Source organism: Zophobas morio, unplaced genomic scaffold, assembly GCF_036711695.1.
Source record: "Zophobas morio isolate AGI-343-1 ecotype UQ-CSIRO unplaced genomic scaffold, CSIRO_AGI_Zmor_V1 ptg000076l, whole genome shotgun sequence".
In the NCBI taxonomy this organism is placed as follows: domain Eukaryota; kingdom Metazoa; phylum Arthropoda; class Insecta; order Coleoptera; family Tenebrionidae; genus Zophobas; species Zophobas morio.
In genome coordinates, this window is record NW_026972181.1 from 2,771,117 (window position 1) to 2,788,985 (window position 17,869).

General features: G+C 36.1%; 2 protein-coding genes across 2 annotated transcripts; both read right to left on the minus strand.

Annotated features, from left to right (window-relative positions):
- Window positions 1-4,755: 4,755 nt before the first annotated feature.
- On the minus strand, window positions 4,756-7,131 carry LOC135143842 (piggyBac transposable element-derived protein 4-like). Its single transcript, XM_064075783.1, has 3 exons — window positions 6,373-7,131; window positions 5,968-6,225; window positions 4,756-4,791 (listed from the first exon to the last, which is right to left on the minus strand). Exons 1-3 carry the CDS (start codon window positions 7,129-7,131, stop codon window positions 4,756-4,758), a joined length of 1,053 nt encoding a protein of 350 aa, XP_063931853.1.
- A 5,438-nt stretch (window positions 7,132-12,569) lies between these two features.
- Window positions 12,570-14,464, minus strand: LOC135143857 (uncharacterized). Its single transcript, XM_064075795.1, has 2 exons — window positions 13,331-14,464; window positions 12,570-13,283 (listed from the first exon to the last, which is right to left on the minus strand). The coding sequence occupies exon 1, from the start codon at window positions 14,231-14,233 to the stop codon at window positions 13,622-13,624; it is 612 nt and encodes a 203-aa protein (XP_063931865.1). The 5' UTR covers window positions 14,234-14,464; the 3' UTR covers window positions 12,570-13,283; window positions 13,331-13,621.
- Window positions 14,465-17,869: the final 3,405 nt, after the last annotated feature.

Consider the following 17,869-nt stretch of genomic DNA (forward strand, 5'->3'; position numbering starts at 1 on the left):
TTTACTGTTGAGTTTTAAATTGGTAATCTGAAAATAGTTTAATGAAATACCTAAGCTGAGTATGTTTTGCGTGGCTGTGATAATTACAACCTAAACCTACCTACCCAGTGTCATTTCTAAGTCGAATAATAAACGATTTTATAAACTGAATATAGGTAGGTATGCCCCTTTAATTATTCTATTAATTGCTTTCATATTTTGGGCGTGTAAACAACGTTTTTCTTTTACGACATTGGAAAACGATACACTATACCACGTGGCTGTTCAGATGTTTTTATTTAATTTAATTTTCGACACAACCGTTAAAAATTACCGGAAAGCAGACGAATTATATTTTACTTATAATACTATTAATAAATACCAAGACATTTTATTACTTACCAGCTTTAACAACTAACACAAACAGCAAACTGAAACTGTCAAGCACAGAACTTCAATATAAGAAATGATACCTACGTTGTTAACGATGGAAACAAATTTGCGCCCTCGGTGTGCAGCTGGCCAACTATACTATACGCGCGTAAATTTGAATACGCGGATCATCTACTTCTATATAGGCAACCACCTACTTCTGTTTAGGCAACCACCCACTTCTGTATAGACAACCACCTACTTCTGTATAGGCAACCACCTACTTTTGCGGGTTATTTTAATGTAAAGTCTCATATGAAATTACAAAAAGTATACAGAATGTAATGTAACCTATTTATTATCATACATCTAAATACATATAAAATAAACAAATCAAGAAATACAAATATTAGATACAATAATAATAAGAGAAAGATATGTAACTCACAATGTGAAGCTTTTATGGTTATCATCCCTCCTGTCAGATTGTGGTGTAAGGAAAATGAACAACTGCGTACCTAAACAAACAATTTTGGAAATTTGAAAACAATAATAGTCAACTTACTTGACGAGATATTTCTGTCAATACCGATATGTGCCAATTCATTTAGCGTTACCCAGGGTGCACCACGAGGAGGCGAACTAGCATTACACCCCAAACAAAAAAAAAAATTCTAAAAAAATAAAAAAGCAAATTCAGAAACAATAACAATGAAAATACATTCTCAGCCAATAAAAATACAAACCATAAATCAAAATAATAAATTCTTAAACAATAAACAATAAAATAGATTCTCAAACAATCACAAAATAACATTGTAAACAATAAAACATAATAAATTCTTAAAAAATCAAATCCTAAACGACTCCAAATAAAATAAATTCTCAAAAGATAAACATGCAACAACCGACACAATTTCTGCAATGATTATAATGACTGTTATCCAAACACTAATAAACAATAATGATAACAAAGAAAACAACACAAGAAAAAATCAATTGCGAAATGTTTTCATTTTGTTGACATGTTTAACAGAAGCTGCAACAAACGCTTCTTGCGAGCTTCTGTTGATATCGTTTACATATTTAAAAATAAAGAACGAGGTAACGAAATTGAGAAATTGCCGACACACATCAGTACGATGATCACCGCACGGGAATACATTCTCTCCGTATTTTGCTAGCCAATGGGTTTTAAACTTGTCTTCCAAATGCGTTTCGTCTGAATGACTTTGTAAAAACGCTGTCAGCAACTGATGTGTGTCATGTACCACGCCCGCAAAATTATCAGAAGAATATGTTAATCGTTCTTGATTATCATTTTCTTTGAATATAATTAACAAATCGGAAGGATTTCGTTGATCTGATGATGAAAAGAAAAATGACTTACAAGAAGCACAATCTGGCAAATTAATTTTTTTCAAAATAAGTCCCGACACGTATTTAAGTGCTGCTCGTTCTTTCTCAGAAATTTCCTCGTTGGAAATGGCGAATTTAAAAGTATTATCATAATCACTGACATCACTGAAATTACTGACATCATCTTCAGAACGTGAACCTTCCAATAACGCATGCAGATTTGAAAGAACAGATTCTCCATCATCTTCACAATTTGCAGAAACATATTTTGGAGTGACTAAATTATTGACAATACAAGCTTTAAGAGCTGCAACAAATTGGTGGCAAGTCGGATTGGTGTTGGTTACACCGTGCTGCCTAATACAGCAGAATAAATTTTCAACTGGATCTTGATTTAAAACGCGTGGACATAAATACTGAAAACCGGCCAGGTGTAAATTGTTCCACACGGCAATCGCGCTTCTAATAGAGACCTGCCATCCATTGATGAAAGAAAATTGATGTGTGACATCTTTACCCGTTTTTAAACTAATAATTTTCCACTTTGAGATTTTTGATAAACTTTCGTTCCAAAATGCCAAATGGGGAGAATCTGCTGTTATGGCACATCTCAACGGTTTTCCATCGGAAGCGTACTGCTGTGATCCATTTAATGAATCGAACAACTGATCAGTGAAATGAATAAAGTCAGCAGTGTGAATCGCCTCAGTTGGCAAAAGAGAAACACTTAATGAAGTACAAACGTTGATGGCTGCAGCTACACTTGCACTTAATTGACGACAAGCAACATTGACTTTCATTTTTAAATAAGAATTTTTAAAATTGAAATGCTCAGGCTTGAGTTTAGGTAAAATTTTGTATGTATTCTTTTGATCTAATTCAAAAACAGTTACAATATGTTCAAATTTGGCTGATTTATGATCCTCAAAACGAATTTCGTTGTCAAGCAGGGCATTGCGCGTACTCTTCATTAAATGGCCAAGATCATACATTGTGTTAACTGCAACATCATCAACAACAAAATGTGTCATTGATGGGGTATCATTAACTGTTTCCCGACACAACTGAGACATTGCACCTCTGTTCGTAGCACCTTGATCACAAACTGTTGTGACAACGTTAAGACCAATGGAACGAAGCTCTTGGACACATCTTACAACAATTTGTTTCAAATGTGGAGTCTTAATGGTTTTCCAAGTAAAAAAATACGCAATTGGCTGTTTCCAACGTTTACGAACACCGCGCGCCATGAAGACTAAGGCATGGTCGGCATTCTTATTGAATCGTCCAAGATAACCCAAGTCTTCATATCCCATGATTATTTGACGATACTTTTCGTAATGCAATATGCTACTTAATTTTATTTCATCGAACATTAATGTGCAATATCGGTCCAACTCGTGCATTCTACTTACTTCTACTTTCAAACACTGAAGCAAATTATTATTAAACCCGATATCAAAAACTACGCCATTAAGAACCCGCTTTAAAACTCGTGGTGACGGCAACTCGAAATGAACCTGCATATATTTATACAAACGAGGGCTACGCTTATACATTGTCAAGGCAAAGAGCTTCATTTCTTTGGTATAACGTTTGCCACTCGACACTTTCAAATGATTTTGCAATTGACAATTAATAAAAGTCTTATTAATTGTATTTAATTCAGTGTCAATGACCTCAAGTTGTTTACTTTCATACAATTTTCTCAACTTTTTTACTTGATCTCGTTCTTTCGCCAGTTGTTCTTTCAACTTTGTAATTCTACTTTGAGCAGTTCTATGCACATTGTACAACAGTTCTTTCCTTGGTGTTAAATCTTTCTTATGAACGCCAATCTTTGATAAAATGCCCGGCCGTGTTTTTGATTCTGGAAAGCTCTCTGACAAAAATGCATAGCCAGGTTTGTCAGAAGCCGTTGTACACGTTGCCGTAGAAGAACATAACAACTCTGAAGGAATTTCCTCTAAGCAAACGTTACTTTCTTCTACGGTAGAAAAGTCTGTTTCAGCAGAAAAGGAGCAACTAGCTACGGGTTCCACAGCAACTGAGTGTAAATTTCCGCTGCAACCACTTGACGCACTGCTCATGGCCTCTTTGAAGACATATTCCTTTGGGACCACATTAGGCAACCGTCTGTTTCGATTTAATGGATCATGAAAATCTCTCGAGTGAAAATGATTTTGACACAAGTATAAGGACTTACACGGTTTACTTGCATCAATTTTACAAATTTGTCTCCAAAGTTCCTGCATTTCCACATACCCTTGTAGAACACATTCCCGCAGTTTGGATATTTACATCGATATGCAATACGGCGTGGTTTCTTCATGTTCGAGAGATTTGGAAAGTTTTTCAGAGTGCTCTTGAGATAATTTTGCATGATTTTGGGAGATTTGAACGGTTTTTTCGTGTGCCCAATTTTTGGTGGTCTACAGATATTTGGGTACTTTTGGGGTGGATAAAAATTTATGCTTTTTGAGAGGTTTTTTGCCTTTTTTGGTTGTTGACTTTTGAGAAAACAGCTAAATTTGTAAGATGCAACCCTGATTTTTAACACGCCAAATGCCATGGTCCAGAAGTAACATTTTATACTCTACTTTTAACATATTTATTTAACAGTATCAGTACTTCGATTTTATACAACAATAAGTTATTTAATATGTTTTAAATTATTTGTCTACCAGCACGATATGACTTATCATGATCCACCACCACAGCATAGGCTCACATAGACAAATTTAGAAGTTGTAGAAGTAGCAAATATATACATATATCTCTTTTTTTAATAGTGCTTTTTGATGGTTTTTTGTTGGTTTTTGATGTTTTTTTATTGATTTTTGATGGTTGTTTATAGGTTTTTGATTTTTTTTTAATGATTTTTTGTTGTTTTCATATAACATTCAACAAAAAGCGGTTTTTGGTTAACTTGAATTTTTCTTTTTAATATCTTAGTATATTTAGTTGTGATGGTAGTAGTCATATAACAATAAATATAAAGAATATAACCTATTTCGCTTCTTTTTTAAGTGTTGCATGTTGGGCTTATTCGAATCCTTCTTCGATGGTCTTTTTTTCGACCTGAAAAAAGTTTTACGTAGCGACTTTAAAAAAACCAAAAATGGCTCCTGTGTCAAGGCCGACGTGGACAGAATCGATTTTTTTGAGCAAACTTATGCGTTCGTTCCAGAAGAAAGTTTTGATGTATACAACCGATATTCTATTTCTTACCATTTGGACACGAGAAACTTTTGCCCTTTTCTCCCTTATTTACAACTTTTTTCAAAATTTTTTTTACCGCTTACGAACTATGACGTTTTTTCGTTATTACTACTAAACAGTAGCGAAAAATATTTATTTTGCGAAGTGGACCTATAGACTGTTCAGTCAGAAATATTTTGATGCAAAAATATTTTTTTTAAGTTTTGCCGTTTCGGCGCTACAGACTTTTGCGCTTTTCACTGCCATGTTGGAAGTTAGCTGAAAAACGTCGACGGAGATGTATATGATGCGTATTTGTAGGTCTTTTTTGTCCTGTACACGAACCTTCTATCTCTTACCGTTTTCGAGTAACAAAGCTTTTTTCTATTTGAACGGTAAACACACCTATGACTGATATTTATTTTTGGTTACGGCAAGCTAGTAGTTCATGAGGATGCATTTTTTTTTGTGGAAAAACAAACTTTTCAAAATTTCGATAATTTTTTTTTGACATTTTTTTCTTTTCAATTTTTCTTTATATCCTTGGATTTTTTTTTTTTTCACCAAAACTTCTAATTTGCTTTCCTACTGCTCAAGGAAAACTTCTTTTCGAATTCTGACAACCTTTTTTGACAAAAATGTTTTGACCCCCAAACTCAAATTTTCACATACATATTTAATTACTAGCCGATCCCGTGAACTTCGTTTCACCTACAATTTAATTTTGAATGTGCAAAATCGAATGCTTTGAAATCTTGCAGATGTTTTAACCATATGATGAGCATAATAAATTTTTATTCAAAATATATTTACTTATCCCCTCCAAAAAATTGATGACGTCTGCCCAAAATTTTGACAAATGAATCCTATTTAACCCTGCGCTAGTCGCGCTTAAAATGTTTTTACCAGTGGTCGCGCGGGAGCGTTTTGCTCACACCTGATTTTTTTGAACCAAAATTAGTTTCAGTAAAAAAAACGAGTGCACAACAACATTTTATTGAACAGAAAAACCATGAACACAAACGAGAATAAAAAATAAACAAATATCGTAGTTACCTGCAAAAACAAATTATTCTGAATCGGCATTAATACTGTCATGGCATCTAACGCATACAGTTTTTTGTGTTCCCCACAGACGGGCGTATCACATTGTTCCATATCGCATTTACTTTTTGTTTTTCTATTTTTCCTGCGAGGACAAAAACTGCAAAAGACATTTTCACCAGTTCTCACAACTTGCGTTTCTGTAATTCCTAGTTGTTTCCCAATCGAAGTTTTGATTTGAGCAGGTACATTTCTTTCTAGCTGCGTCATCTACTGCGACTTTACTAAATCTATGGCTAATGTTCTAAGATAAACTCGTATTATCCAGTTTATATTCTCTTGATAAATTAATTGACTGTTTATCCCTCCAATGTTTAGAAGCGAAAAAAATATACTGAGAGGCCATCTGCAGCTTACTCTTGACACTGAATACAACGACTTTAGTTTGTCTACAACATCTACTCCGCCTTTGTGTTTATTGTAGAATGATATAACTTCTGGTAAACAACGTTCTCCAGAATCTGCATTTATGTCATCTGTATCATGAGCCGTTGATAGCATGAGTATATTTTTGTTTTTTCTTGGCACATATGAAAGAAGAAGTGAATGTTCCCCATAGGCAAACATACTACTGAAGAGCGGTCTTTCTTTGGTAGCCAAAAAGACAGGAGGTATTTCTTTTTTATTTTTGCGAAGCGTGCCTACAAGTGTTAAGTTATGATTTTGTAACAAGTCTTTAGCCAATGAGATGGAAGTGAAAACATTGTCGCACGTTACATTTCTCCCAGAATTTGATATAGGAACAATTAATCGTTGGACCAGACTACTAGCACTATTCTCAGTTTGATATGGACTATTTTCTGGTTTTTTCCCACAGTATATCTCCATGTTCAATGTGTAAAAATTTTGAGCATCTGCTAACGAATAAATTTTAATTCCGTATTTTCCAGGTTTGGTAGGAATGTACTGGCGAAAAGAACACTTGCCTCTAAACTTTTCTAACATTTCATCTATGGTACACTGCTCGCTGACTTGATAGAATTCAGAGCATTTATTTACAAATCCTTGAAAAATATCTCTGATTGGTGCCAGTTTATCAGTCTTTTTACGAATAGATCGGGTTCTGATGTGGAAACGTAAAGAACGAAGTAAGAACCGAAAACGTTGGAGAGACATTACTGATCTGAAGAGTTCTGGCGCAAACGGATCGTCACTCCATAATTCCTCTAAATTTAGATGAGATGCTTTGAGAACTCCGGCCGTTTAAAAAAACCCAAACAGTGCCTGTAACTCAATTACATCTGTATCTAAAGCATCTCTTTCGCGCAAGTATTTGTCTCTAAGTTTAGCGATATAAATATTTGTAGTTTCAACAATAGTCTGTAAAACCGCTTCAGGAAAATATAATTTCCAGGAGTCAATAATCTAAACTATATGTTTGGCAGCGTCTTTTACCCCTGGCTGGCCGGAAACGATGTTGCAATTTCGTCTACGCATACGTCTTGAAGGTGGATGTTTTCCCGATTTAGTTACCATATCTTTTCCTGTAAAGTGAGCACCACCAGGATCAGGTTCAGCATCTGAGTCGGCCGACATTTCAGAATCACTGTTTTGGTTGTTAGTTTCTACATAATCAATTTCGTTATCGTCACTGTTCACTGAAAGGTTCTCTATCGAATTATCTTCTTCAGTCTCAATTTCTTCTAACCATTGTAACAAGCGTTTTTCTTGAGCAGAATCCATAGTATATTGTCACTAAAATTTTTACTGATAGTTGTTATCTATAAAATTAAAAATAAAAACAATTATACCTGAAGCTGAACTGAACTGAAATATTCACGTTTTCACATTTGCTGTGAAATATTTGCAGGTTATGTTGACACAAATCTAAAAACTTTATATCAGCATTGATGGTCGCACAGTGAGAATGGTGCTCACCTAGAATACAATCATTCGAGAAACAAATTGCAAAAAAGAACGTAATACAATAAAATTAATGAATCTACAACCAAAATAATTAAAAAAAAAATGAGAGGTGTCAAGGAACACCCGCATGGAACGAAGTTCCTTTCGATTAATTAGTGAAGGAATTGTAATAAAATTTTATTTCTTTTAAGTTATAATAATAATTTTTTTATTATTGTAAGAATATCCGGGATGGTTCGGGAAAATTCTTCTTAACTAACGAATAATGCACTCATAACGTATAATGTGCAATATATTTTAAAAAAACTAACAAAAACAGCTTAAACGGTTAGCCACACATAAAAAAACGTTGCGCGTCGCTTGGTCTTGTTCGATCGAATGGTGTCTTCCGATTTTTTCGGTTGGCAGAACCGTTTCACCAACTAGCGGGAATTTTAAATTCTACGTTTACAGCTCGGCCAACCTGACCAATGATCGACCTCGATCACTTCTTAATTAATTACAACTTAACACCTAAATACAAGAATTCAACCAAAATGAACACATAGCTAATAATAATACATAAGTAATGCTAATAAAAAGTCATAATGTCTTAAGTATTGATTAATCGAACTTACAAAACCACAACATAATCATAAAATCATAAGATTCGCTACCTCATAACTTCAGTCGAAACATAATCCAACATAATAATACATAAGTAGAAGTAGACATAAAGTTTAACACATAAAAGACAAAACACCTTAAAACATAATACCTAATCATACATTAACAGTAAAACTCATAATTAAATCTAAATTAAATGCGATTAATGAGATAATTAATCAACAGGCAAAGTTGAATTTGAATTCGATTGCCAGGGTTTCATTCTACCAGCCTCAAATACCCCTTCAAACGGAATTTGGGTTATTTGAAAACCCTCAATGTCCTTTATTAAATATCTGTCATGCGACAAACATTTGGCAACCACATAAGGGCCACGATACTTAGGTAAGAGTTTTTTATTAACTCCAGGAGTTACGTCGGTGTTAATAATCATAACATAATCACCTTCCTTGTAACTCTTTGGAGCCTTATGTCTTCCGTCAAAATTTGTTTTGTTTCTCTCCTGACTGGCAACAATGCTGTCAGCTGCATTTCTTCTCAAGGTCTGTAAATCTCTCTCTCTCTTTCATCCAAAAGTTCCAGATAAACACGTAATTCGTCTCTTACTTTTCCCCTTTGATCTACTCCGAATTATGATTTGCAGTAATTTGTTTTAAGCGCAAATCAATTTTGGCTAACAGTTCTGCACTGATCATGCTGATTTCATCAATAATCAATACTTTGAGGTATCTAAAAAGAGATCTGTACAAATGTAACACTTCAGATGATAATGGCAATAGTTTAGAAATCGAAATTTTAAGAGCAGTATGAACCGTAGTACCATCAGTTGCCACAGCAACTTTACCAGTAGATGCACAAGCTATATACGAATTACAGTAACCATCATTGTCAGTATATCTATTGTAGATTTCCATTATAAGTTTAATAACAAAAGTCTTGCCACTGCGTGCTGGACCAGTGAAAAAAACTTGAAATGGTTGCTGATTTGGAGTTTGAAGATGATATATAATATGCATTAAAAGTTCTTTTTGCTCACTGTTAGCCGATCTCATGAAGTCGTAGAATTGTTGAGTGTCCATTAAATTTTCTCTTTTTTTTGCAATAGCACCAAGTTTGCTGAGTGTGGCATTTCGTATATCAGCATTATCGACAGAATCAACATCCTGTAGTAATCTTGCATATGGTTCTTCTTCAAATATGACATTAGCTTCATTTCGCAACTGTTCGTCTTCATTGTCATCATCTCTACCTAACTGTCTACAAATTTCATGTGTTTTTTCTAGGTCTAAATTACATTCAAACTCTTTTCTGCGTTCCAAAATCAAGTTTTTATTATCTTCATAAATTTGAATGAATTTATTTTCAGCAAGAACTTCATTATCTTCACTTCTAAAAGGAATGTGTAGTAACACCATTTCGCGTCTATAATGGTTGAAATTGTTAGTCATGTCATAGTTACGGTATCTAATAACTCTAGACATTTTTCTTTTGTAGTACTCTCCGTGTTTTCTCATACTATAATTAGCAACAAATTGAGCTAATGTTACATTTTCAAGAATTTCAGGCCTTTTTTCATACTTATCGAACCAATTTTCCTTCCATATATTTGTACAGTCATCACCTAAATCATTTAGCTGTTTTAAAGTTTTTCTTATTCTCTGACGTTCTGTTGGGTATATCGTTGGTATGTAAACTGTTGTTACAGATGATTTAGCAATTGGTTCGCGTAATAAATACCAAGCTGCTTCTTGTGCAGGCATTTCCACAGCATGAAGTACATCAATACTTAATTTTTTTGTAATATCTACGATATCAAATTCGGGATTCTCGTCCATAGTTTGAATAATCATCCGTTGTAAATTACTTATGCCTCTATTATGTTTATTAACATACTCAACTACATAAGCAGCACAGGCATATTCGTCTTGAATTATTTGAAAATCCATGTTAGATTGTAAGCAATGAAATACAAATGGGTTAAAAGTATTATGCCATTTTTCAGATGGCGTCCTCCGGTAAAGCAACTTTGGTCGAACTATACCAGCACGGATAATGTTATAATAATGTTCATCAGAAACAATATTATTATGAGTATAGTAATGTTCAAAATTGTCGTAATCAAAATTTTCTAAATTAGTTTTAAGTAACTGGTAATGTCTTTCATACTCTTTAAACTGATCTGCAGAATAATCAGAATCTGTGTTTTTCATTGGCATTAATGTTATTGTGTTACGTGACGGTAAAAAAGGCGCTCCAAATCTACAGTTATCTTTTTTATTAGGATCCATTTTTTATAGCATGTGAATGTGTGCTTATGTGTTTGCAGTTTAATATTTCCAGATGCATCTGATTCGGTTACTGAAACTAATTTCTCAACCATTTCATTAAAATCTTTGGAGTTATTTAATAAATTTTCTGGAGCATTATCCAACCATAGAAGTATATGAGCATGAGGACTTCCACGGTGCTGAAATTCAATTCTTTTAAAGTAATATTTCACTCTATATTTACCAAATGGATTTCCTTTTTTTGACTCCAATATTCTCAATAAACAATTTACTAACTTATTAAAGTATGTTGCACAAGTAACTGCATCTTCGTTTACTAATTGAGCTTTGTGTACATATAACATGTCGTTTAAGGATTCATCATTAATTTCTACTCCATTATTTTTTAGTTTGTACAACAATGTAAGCAAATCTGTCCATCCTGTTTCATTAGCACTAAGTGTCATAAAAGCAGTTGGAGCTCCAAATTGTCTCATCGTTGCGAAAAGATTGTTTTTTCCATCTGCCCAATACCACGCAGAATTTGGTATGCAACGAAGAAAAGCAAGATTACTTTCGATACAACTGTTAATGTAATCTTCAGACTGTATATTCTCTTTAGTAATTTTAGTATCATGTTGTAACAAGTGCATTTGAACAAGTGCACGTGCAATCCCAAAAAGGTCATTGTCGCGAGCTGATTTGTCTCGGCTGTCCATCATGAGTCGAAATTCTTGTTAACGACCCCTTAAAAATCACTTCTTCCAAACCTTCCCAGAAAATCCCAACAAATAGATCCATATACTTCCTTTGTCCTATCTAGCTATATCCCGTCCTCTCTGCATGTGGCACTGGACCCTCGGGTTAACTTTATAGTACCACATGTCCGATCTTTTCCGAGGGAGTCGTTAAAAAAGTAAATTAAGTTTCAAGCGTGCCTAGCCCTTTTGTCGAATTTCAAGAAACGGCACAGTTTTATAGCGACCATGATGGATGGGTACAGAGGCAGAGAAGGGCTTTGTTTGAGAGATTCCGTTGTCGAAAAGGCGTGATGCCTCACTTTGTAAATAATTGTGTACAGATGTTTTGAGAAAACAAAAGGTTGGAAATTCGGATGGATGACGGACATGGATCTAGCCTACCACAGGTGGAATAAAGTTTGCAGTTCCACCTGTGAGAAACACCCGAGTCATAAGTAAAAGAACGTTTGATGGATTCGAGATCTATGTCTGGCTATCCTAGTTAAGTCGCGAGGTGGGTGGGTGGGTAGGTGGGTAGGTGGGTAGGTGGGTAGGTGGGTAGGTGGGTAGGTGGGTAGGTGGGTAGATAGATAGATAGATAGATAGATAGATAGAAGCTTTATTGCTATTACTTACAAAAAAGTTTACAAACGTCCAGAATAATATTACATACAAGAAGTATAATAAACAAAATAACATTATAGAGCAATAAATAAAATATTTATGTTAACTAAAAGTTTCATTTCGTATTTTAAGCCTAAATTCATTAATAGTATAGAATGCATTTTTAAGAAGAATTTCTTTGATAATCTTTTTAAAAGATGGATATTCTAATATTTTAATGCATTCTGGTAATTCATTGTATAAACGAACACAGAAATATTTGCTGCCAAAAGAAAGAAGTAGATTCACTAAAAGTTGAGTTTTCTTCTGAGAAGTATTAAATATTACATTAAAATCGCCCATTAATATAATACAATACTTCGCTTTAATTAATCGTGATAACAATTTATCCAGGTTTCTTAGAAAACATCAAAATTACCATCAGATGTCCTATATACTGCTATAATAATAATTTTACCATTGTAGGAATATCCGGGATGGTTCGGGAAAATTCTTCTTAACTAACGAATAATGTACTCATAACGTATAATGTGCAATATATTTAAAAAAACTAACAAAAACAGCTTAAACGGTTAGCCACATAAAAACGTTGCGCGTCGCTTGGTCTTTTTCGAGCGAATTGTGTCTTCCGATTTTTTTCGGTTGGCAGAACCGTTACACCAACTAGCGGGAATTTTAAATTCTACGCTTACACCATATTTAATGGCTGCAAATTCACACTCAAGATCCTGACAGTATTCATCAAAATCTAAAGAACAAACCGGAGTAAAAGAATTTCTTGTTAGTATACATACGCCACCGTGACTGACACTTTTCCGGCAGTAACTAGCTGCAAGAGAGTAACCTCCAATGTTCATAATTTCCAATTCACCACGCGTCATCCAGTGTTCATTTATACAGAGAACGTCAATGGGACCATCATCTTCGAGAAAAGCTTATGTATCTAAAATTTTATTTTTTAAGAACTGTACGTTAATATTATATACATTAATTAATTGAGGCATTACACTGAAGTTGCCTCTGTCGTCGGAATTTTCCCTAAAAAATTATTTCTAGGAAAGTTGAAACGTCTCACACAAACTCCTTGTGGCCAAAAGTCTTCTTTGAGTAAATCATCCTTAAATCTGAAATTTACGCCCACTTTGTAAGCATCATATGTTGTACCCTGAAGATTAAGATTATCAACGATGACATCTTCCGAAGAAAGCTTACTGGCTATATATGACTTGATAACGGTCGTATCGACGTTTTTGTTAACCTTCCCTACGTAGTACCATGCCCTTTTGACATAATTGGAGCAAAAACCCAAATTATCATTCACCTGTAGCGTCCCAGTTATTGTGGACGCACGCTGTTTTCGATTTTGACGTGGTTTTTGTACACGTCCTGAATTTTCCTTTGAATTATTATCATTGGTATTGTTAGTTGGCAAGACTTCTTTACGCAATATTTTCAGATCACGACGGTTTCGGCGTGTCCTTTGTTCAGTCCACGGATTTTCAATTAGATCACAGGACTTACTTTCTTCATCCGATGATTCGCACGTACTCGGTGTTGTTGGCACGCTTTTTTGTCGGTCTTGATATCACCATTTCTTTCCTGGTAGTTGAGATTGTTTTTTTGGAGGGCAGGTGTTCTTTTACGAGTTTTCTCGACTTGTAACAATTCATTACAATTGACACTAGGTTTCGTAATTAACGGTGGATAATGAGGAAATGTACACTTGACTGGAGCAGGAACACTAGGATTGTTCAACGTTAACAACCTCACCAGCTCTAAATTGCTATCTTTGAGTTCCCGAACTTCATTTCTCAGCATTTCTATTTGTTGTACCAACGGCAGGGTTATCTTCTTGACAAAGTCTTCAATATCCTCCGTTGAGAGTTCCATTTTCTTGAACTGGCTAGGCGCACTTTTTACGTTATCGGCGTTCTCACAACAAATTATCGTTGTTTCACTAAGATATTGGATATTTTTCAGCAATTTAACACAACTCGGATGACTCAAAGAGTTACATTTTATACATGTAAGCCCAGCAGTTGGCATAGACTTACACTTTTTGCAAGGAATAATCCCAGAGGGATTGTTTGGCGCGTCTTTACTCTGCGGCTGCATGACCGCAACTAATATAATTAAGTGTAGTTAGTTACTTACCATCGCACGACTTTCCCACACACCCCATAACGAATCTCTAGCGTAGGTGCAAGAGCGTTCATTTCCTGCTAACCCCAAAGACTTTGCCTTTTCAAGACGCGGCGCGATGACGTGGGACGATGACGCGGCGCGATGACGTACCGGTGTTAACGACACGCTGCTTGCCGACGCCCGGAGTGGGGACGCGATGAGTAATATTATTATCGCTCGTAACCGAACTTTTGCGGATTGAAAAATTGATATCTCAGGAACCAATTGACCGATTCGGCTGTGGTTTGCGTCAAAATAAAGCTGGCGACGGGCTGCTTCTTTTAAGCCTAACTACACTATTTTCACCGCACTTTTTCCCACCACTCACTTGAAGTTTGACGGAGCGATGTTAAACACGACCGTTTACCCGCGCTTGCTGGAATTTCTTCACGTTGACATTCAGAGCACTGGGCAGAAATCACATTGCGTCAACACCCGCTGGGGCCATCGCAATGCTTTGTTTTAATTAGACAGTCGGATTCCCCCGGTCCGTGCCAGTTCTGAGCTGACCGTTGAATGGCGGCCGAAGAGGACATCCGGACGCCCTTTCGGGCGCACCCGGAGCCTCGCAGCAAGAAGGTTCCGCGGGAGGCCAAGGCACGGGACCGGGCTCGGATCCGACGTCGCCGCCGAAACGGCAACGCTTCACCTCGCCCAGGCCCGGCACGTCAGCCGCGACCCGCTTCCCCGTCAAGCCCGACACGCCCCGATCCTCAGAGCCAATCCTTATCCCGAAGTTACGGATCCAATTTGCCGACTTCCCTTACCTACATTATTCTATCGACTAGAGGCTCTTCACCAGAGAACACAGAGAAGCGCCATAGTTTAAATTAAATGACGGTTGCGGACTCCTCAATTTACGTTGGTAGCAGTGTTTGTTTCTAACTAGGGATAAAAGTAACTAGAAGAAATGTCATAATATTTTTAATGACGCGTTTTATTTCCGACAAATTGACACTAAATTTACCAGAATATTACAAGCTGCTTACTGTTTCCTTGACTTTCATTCAGGTCACATGAATTACAATTATAGTGAAACAAGGTTTTTATGGGCGTCGACTATTTAAATTTGGCGCTTGCCTTTTTCAGTTGAGGACTCCAGTGTCAATAAGGGTGGTTTTGCAAAATCAGCCTCTATGTCGCTTCTCTATGTTCTCTGTCTTCACCTTGGAGACCTGCTGCGGATATGGGTACGAACCGGCGCGACGCCTCCACGTGGCCCTCTCCCGGATTTTCCAGGTCCGAGGGGAAGATCCGGACACCGCCGCAACTGCGGTGCTCTTCGCGTTCCAAACCATATCTCCCTGCTAGAGGATTCCATGGAACTCGAACGCTCATGCAGAAAAGAAAACTCTTCCCGGATCTCCCGACGGCGTCTTCGGGTCCTTTTGGGTTGCCCCGACGAACTCTCTTGCGAGGGCCCGAATTATAAGCGGTTCCGCTGCCGGGTTCCGGAATAGGAACCGGATTCCCTTTCGCCCAACGGGTATCAGTCCTTTAGACCAATAACTAGCATAGGAAAATTCCGGCTTTTTGATATGGTCGAGAAAATAAATTGGACATTTATTGATGATCCAACTACAAGCTGTAATGCAAAATTCGCTAAATTTGTTAATTTATTATCACACCTTGCCAATCTTGCTTTTCCGGTAAAAATCTTTAAATTCAAACAATCACGTGACATAGAAATTGAGTGGTATGACGATGAACTGAGAGCTATGCGTGAGTATCTACTAAATCTATCTAGCATACACAATATTTTACAAACTGACGAAACTAGAAAGGCAAGAAATCGCTACCGCAAAGTTTATCGCGAGAAAATAAAGTTAACTCGAATTAACTATAACAAAAAATTCATTAATACTGCTAAAAACAAATGTAAAGCTATGTGGACAGTAATAAACGAATCTCGCAATAATCTTGGCTCCAACAATAGTGATAGCAAGCAAGCCTGTGATATATCTAGTGATAATTTTAATGATTACTTTACGAATGTTGCACCATGCTTAATTAATGATCTCCCTACAGCCTGTGAAAACCCTATACAATTAATGTCCGATAATTCCAAATTTATGTCTTTGTGCTCTAATAATGCTTTTGAATTCACTGAAGTATCAATGGTGCAGGTCAGAGACGTAATAAACGATTTAAAGAATTCGAACTGCAAAGATGTAGATAATCTAAACGTTAATCTTATTAAGACTATTAGAGATCTCATCATCTCTCCGCTCACTAAACTTGTCAATCTATGTATCAAAGCTTCCGTCTTTCCTGACTGTCTAAAAGTTGCCTTTGTTATTCCTATTCACAAAAAAGGGAATGTTAATGATCCGAACAACTACAGGCCCATCTCCATCCTGCCAGTATTTTCCAAAATACTGGAGAAACTTTTATACACACAGTTAGGAAATTTTTTTGAAAATAATCAACTGTTTGCTGACTCCCAGTTTGGTTTTTGCAAAGGACGAAGCACTACTGACGCTGCACTATCTCTAACAAACACAATATTGCAATGCTTTGAGAAACATGAATTTGGAATCATCAGCCTTCTTGATCTGACCAAAGCTTTTGACTGTGTCTCCCACGACATCTTGTTGAAAAAATTATATATGTATAATATCAGTCCCCATAGCTGTAGCCTACTTTCTTCTTTCCTCTCCGGACGCCACCAGTTAGTTAAAGAAGGTGATTCAATTTCCGGACTCCTTCCTATAAAAATTGGAGTGCCCCAAGGATCTGTTCTTGGGGCACTCCTGTTTTTAATCTTTATAAATGACTTTCCTTTATATTTACAAGAGAATAGTATATTATTTGCCGATGATACGACTATAGTGAGCACTGGTACTAACGTCAATAACGTAATTCACAGACATAAAGAGACACAGTCAAGAGCAGAAGCTTGGTTTGCAGCTAATAGATTGCTTCTAAATAAAGCTAAAACGGTTGAAATGTTATTCTCATTGAAAGAGCATGATTTCCACGATGATTTTGACACAACTGCTAAATTTCTAGGGCTCTATATTGATAACCATCTTCAATGGAACTGGCATGAGGAAATGACCGCCAAAACTATTTGTAAAAATATATTTCTACTGAGAAACCTCAGCACCAAAGTGCCTACCGATTTCTTAAAAAATGCCTACTTTGCTCTCTGTCAGAGTCATTTTACTTACGGGCTAATAGTTTGGGGTCATTCTCCAATACGGCATAGATTTTTTAATCTCCAACGTAAGGCAGTTAGGATTATTGCGGGACTTGGGTACAGAGAAGATTGCAAAGACAAATTTATAGAACTTAAAATTCTTACTCTAACCTCACTATATATATTTCATTGTCTTATTTTTATAAAAAAAAATTTAAGTGACTACTTGTGTCATCGTGATGTCCACAACCATGATACTCGGTACAAGTCTAAACTACGCTTGAGAAAACTGAGACTTCACAAGTCTCAAAATGGTACCGAATATTATGGCATAAAGTTTTTTAACAAGTTGTTCCATGACGTGCAAACTCTGTCCATGCGTAAATTCAAAATTACTTTGAAACAGTATTTGCTCTCAAAGGCTT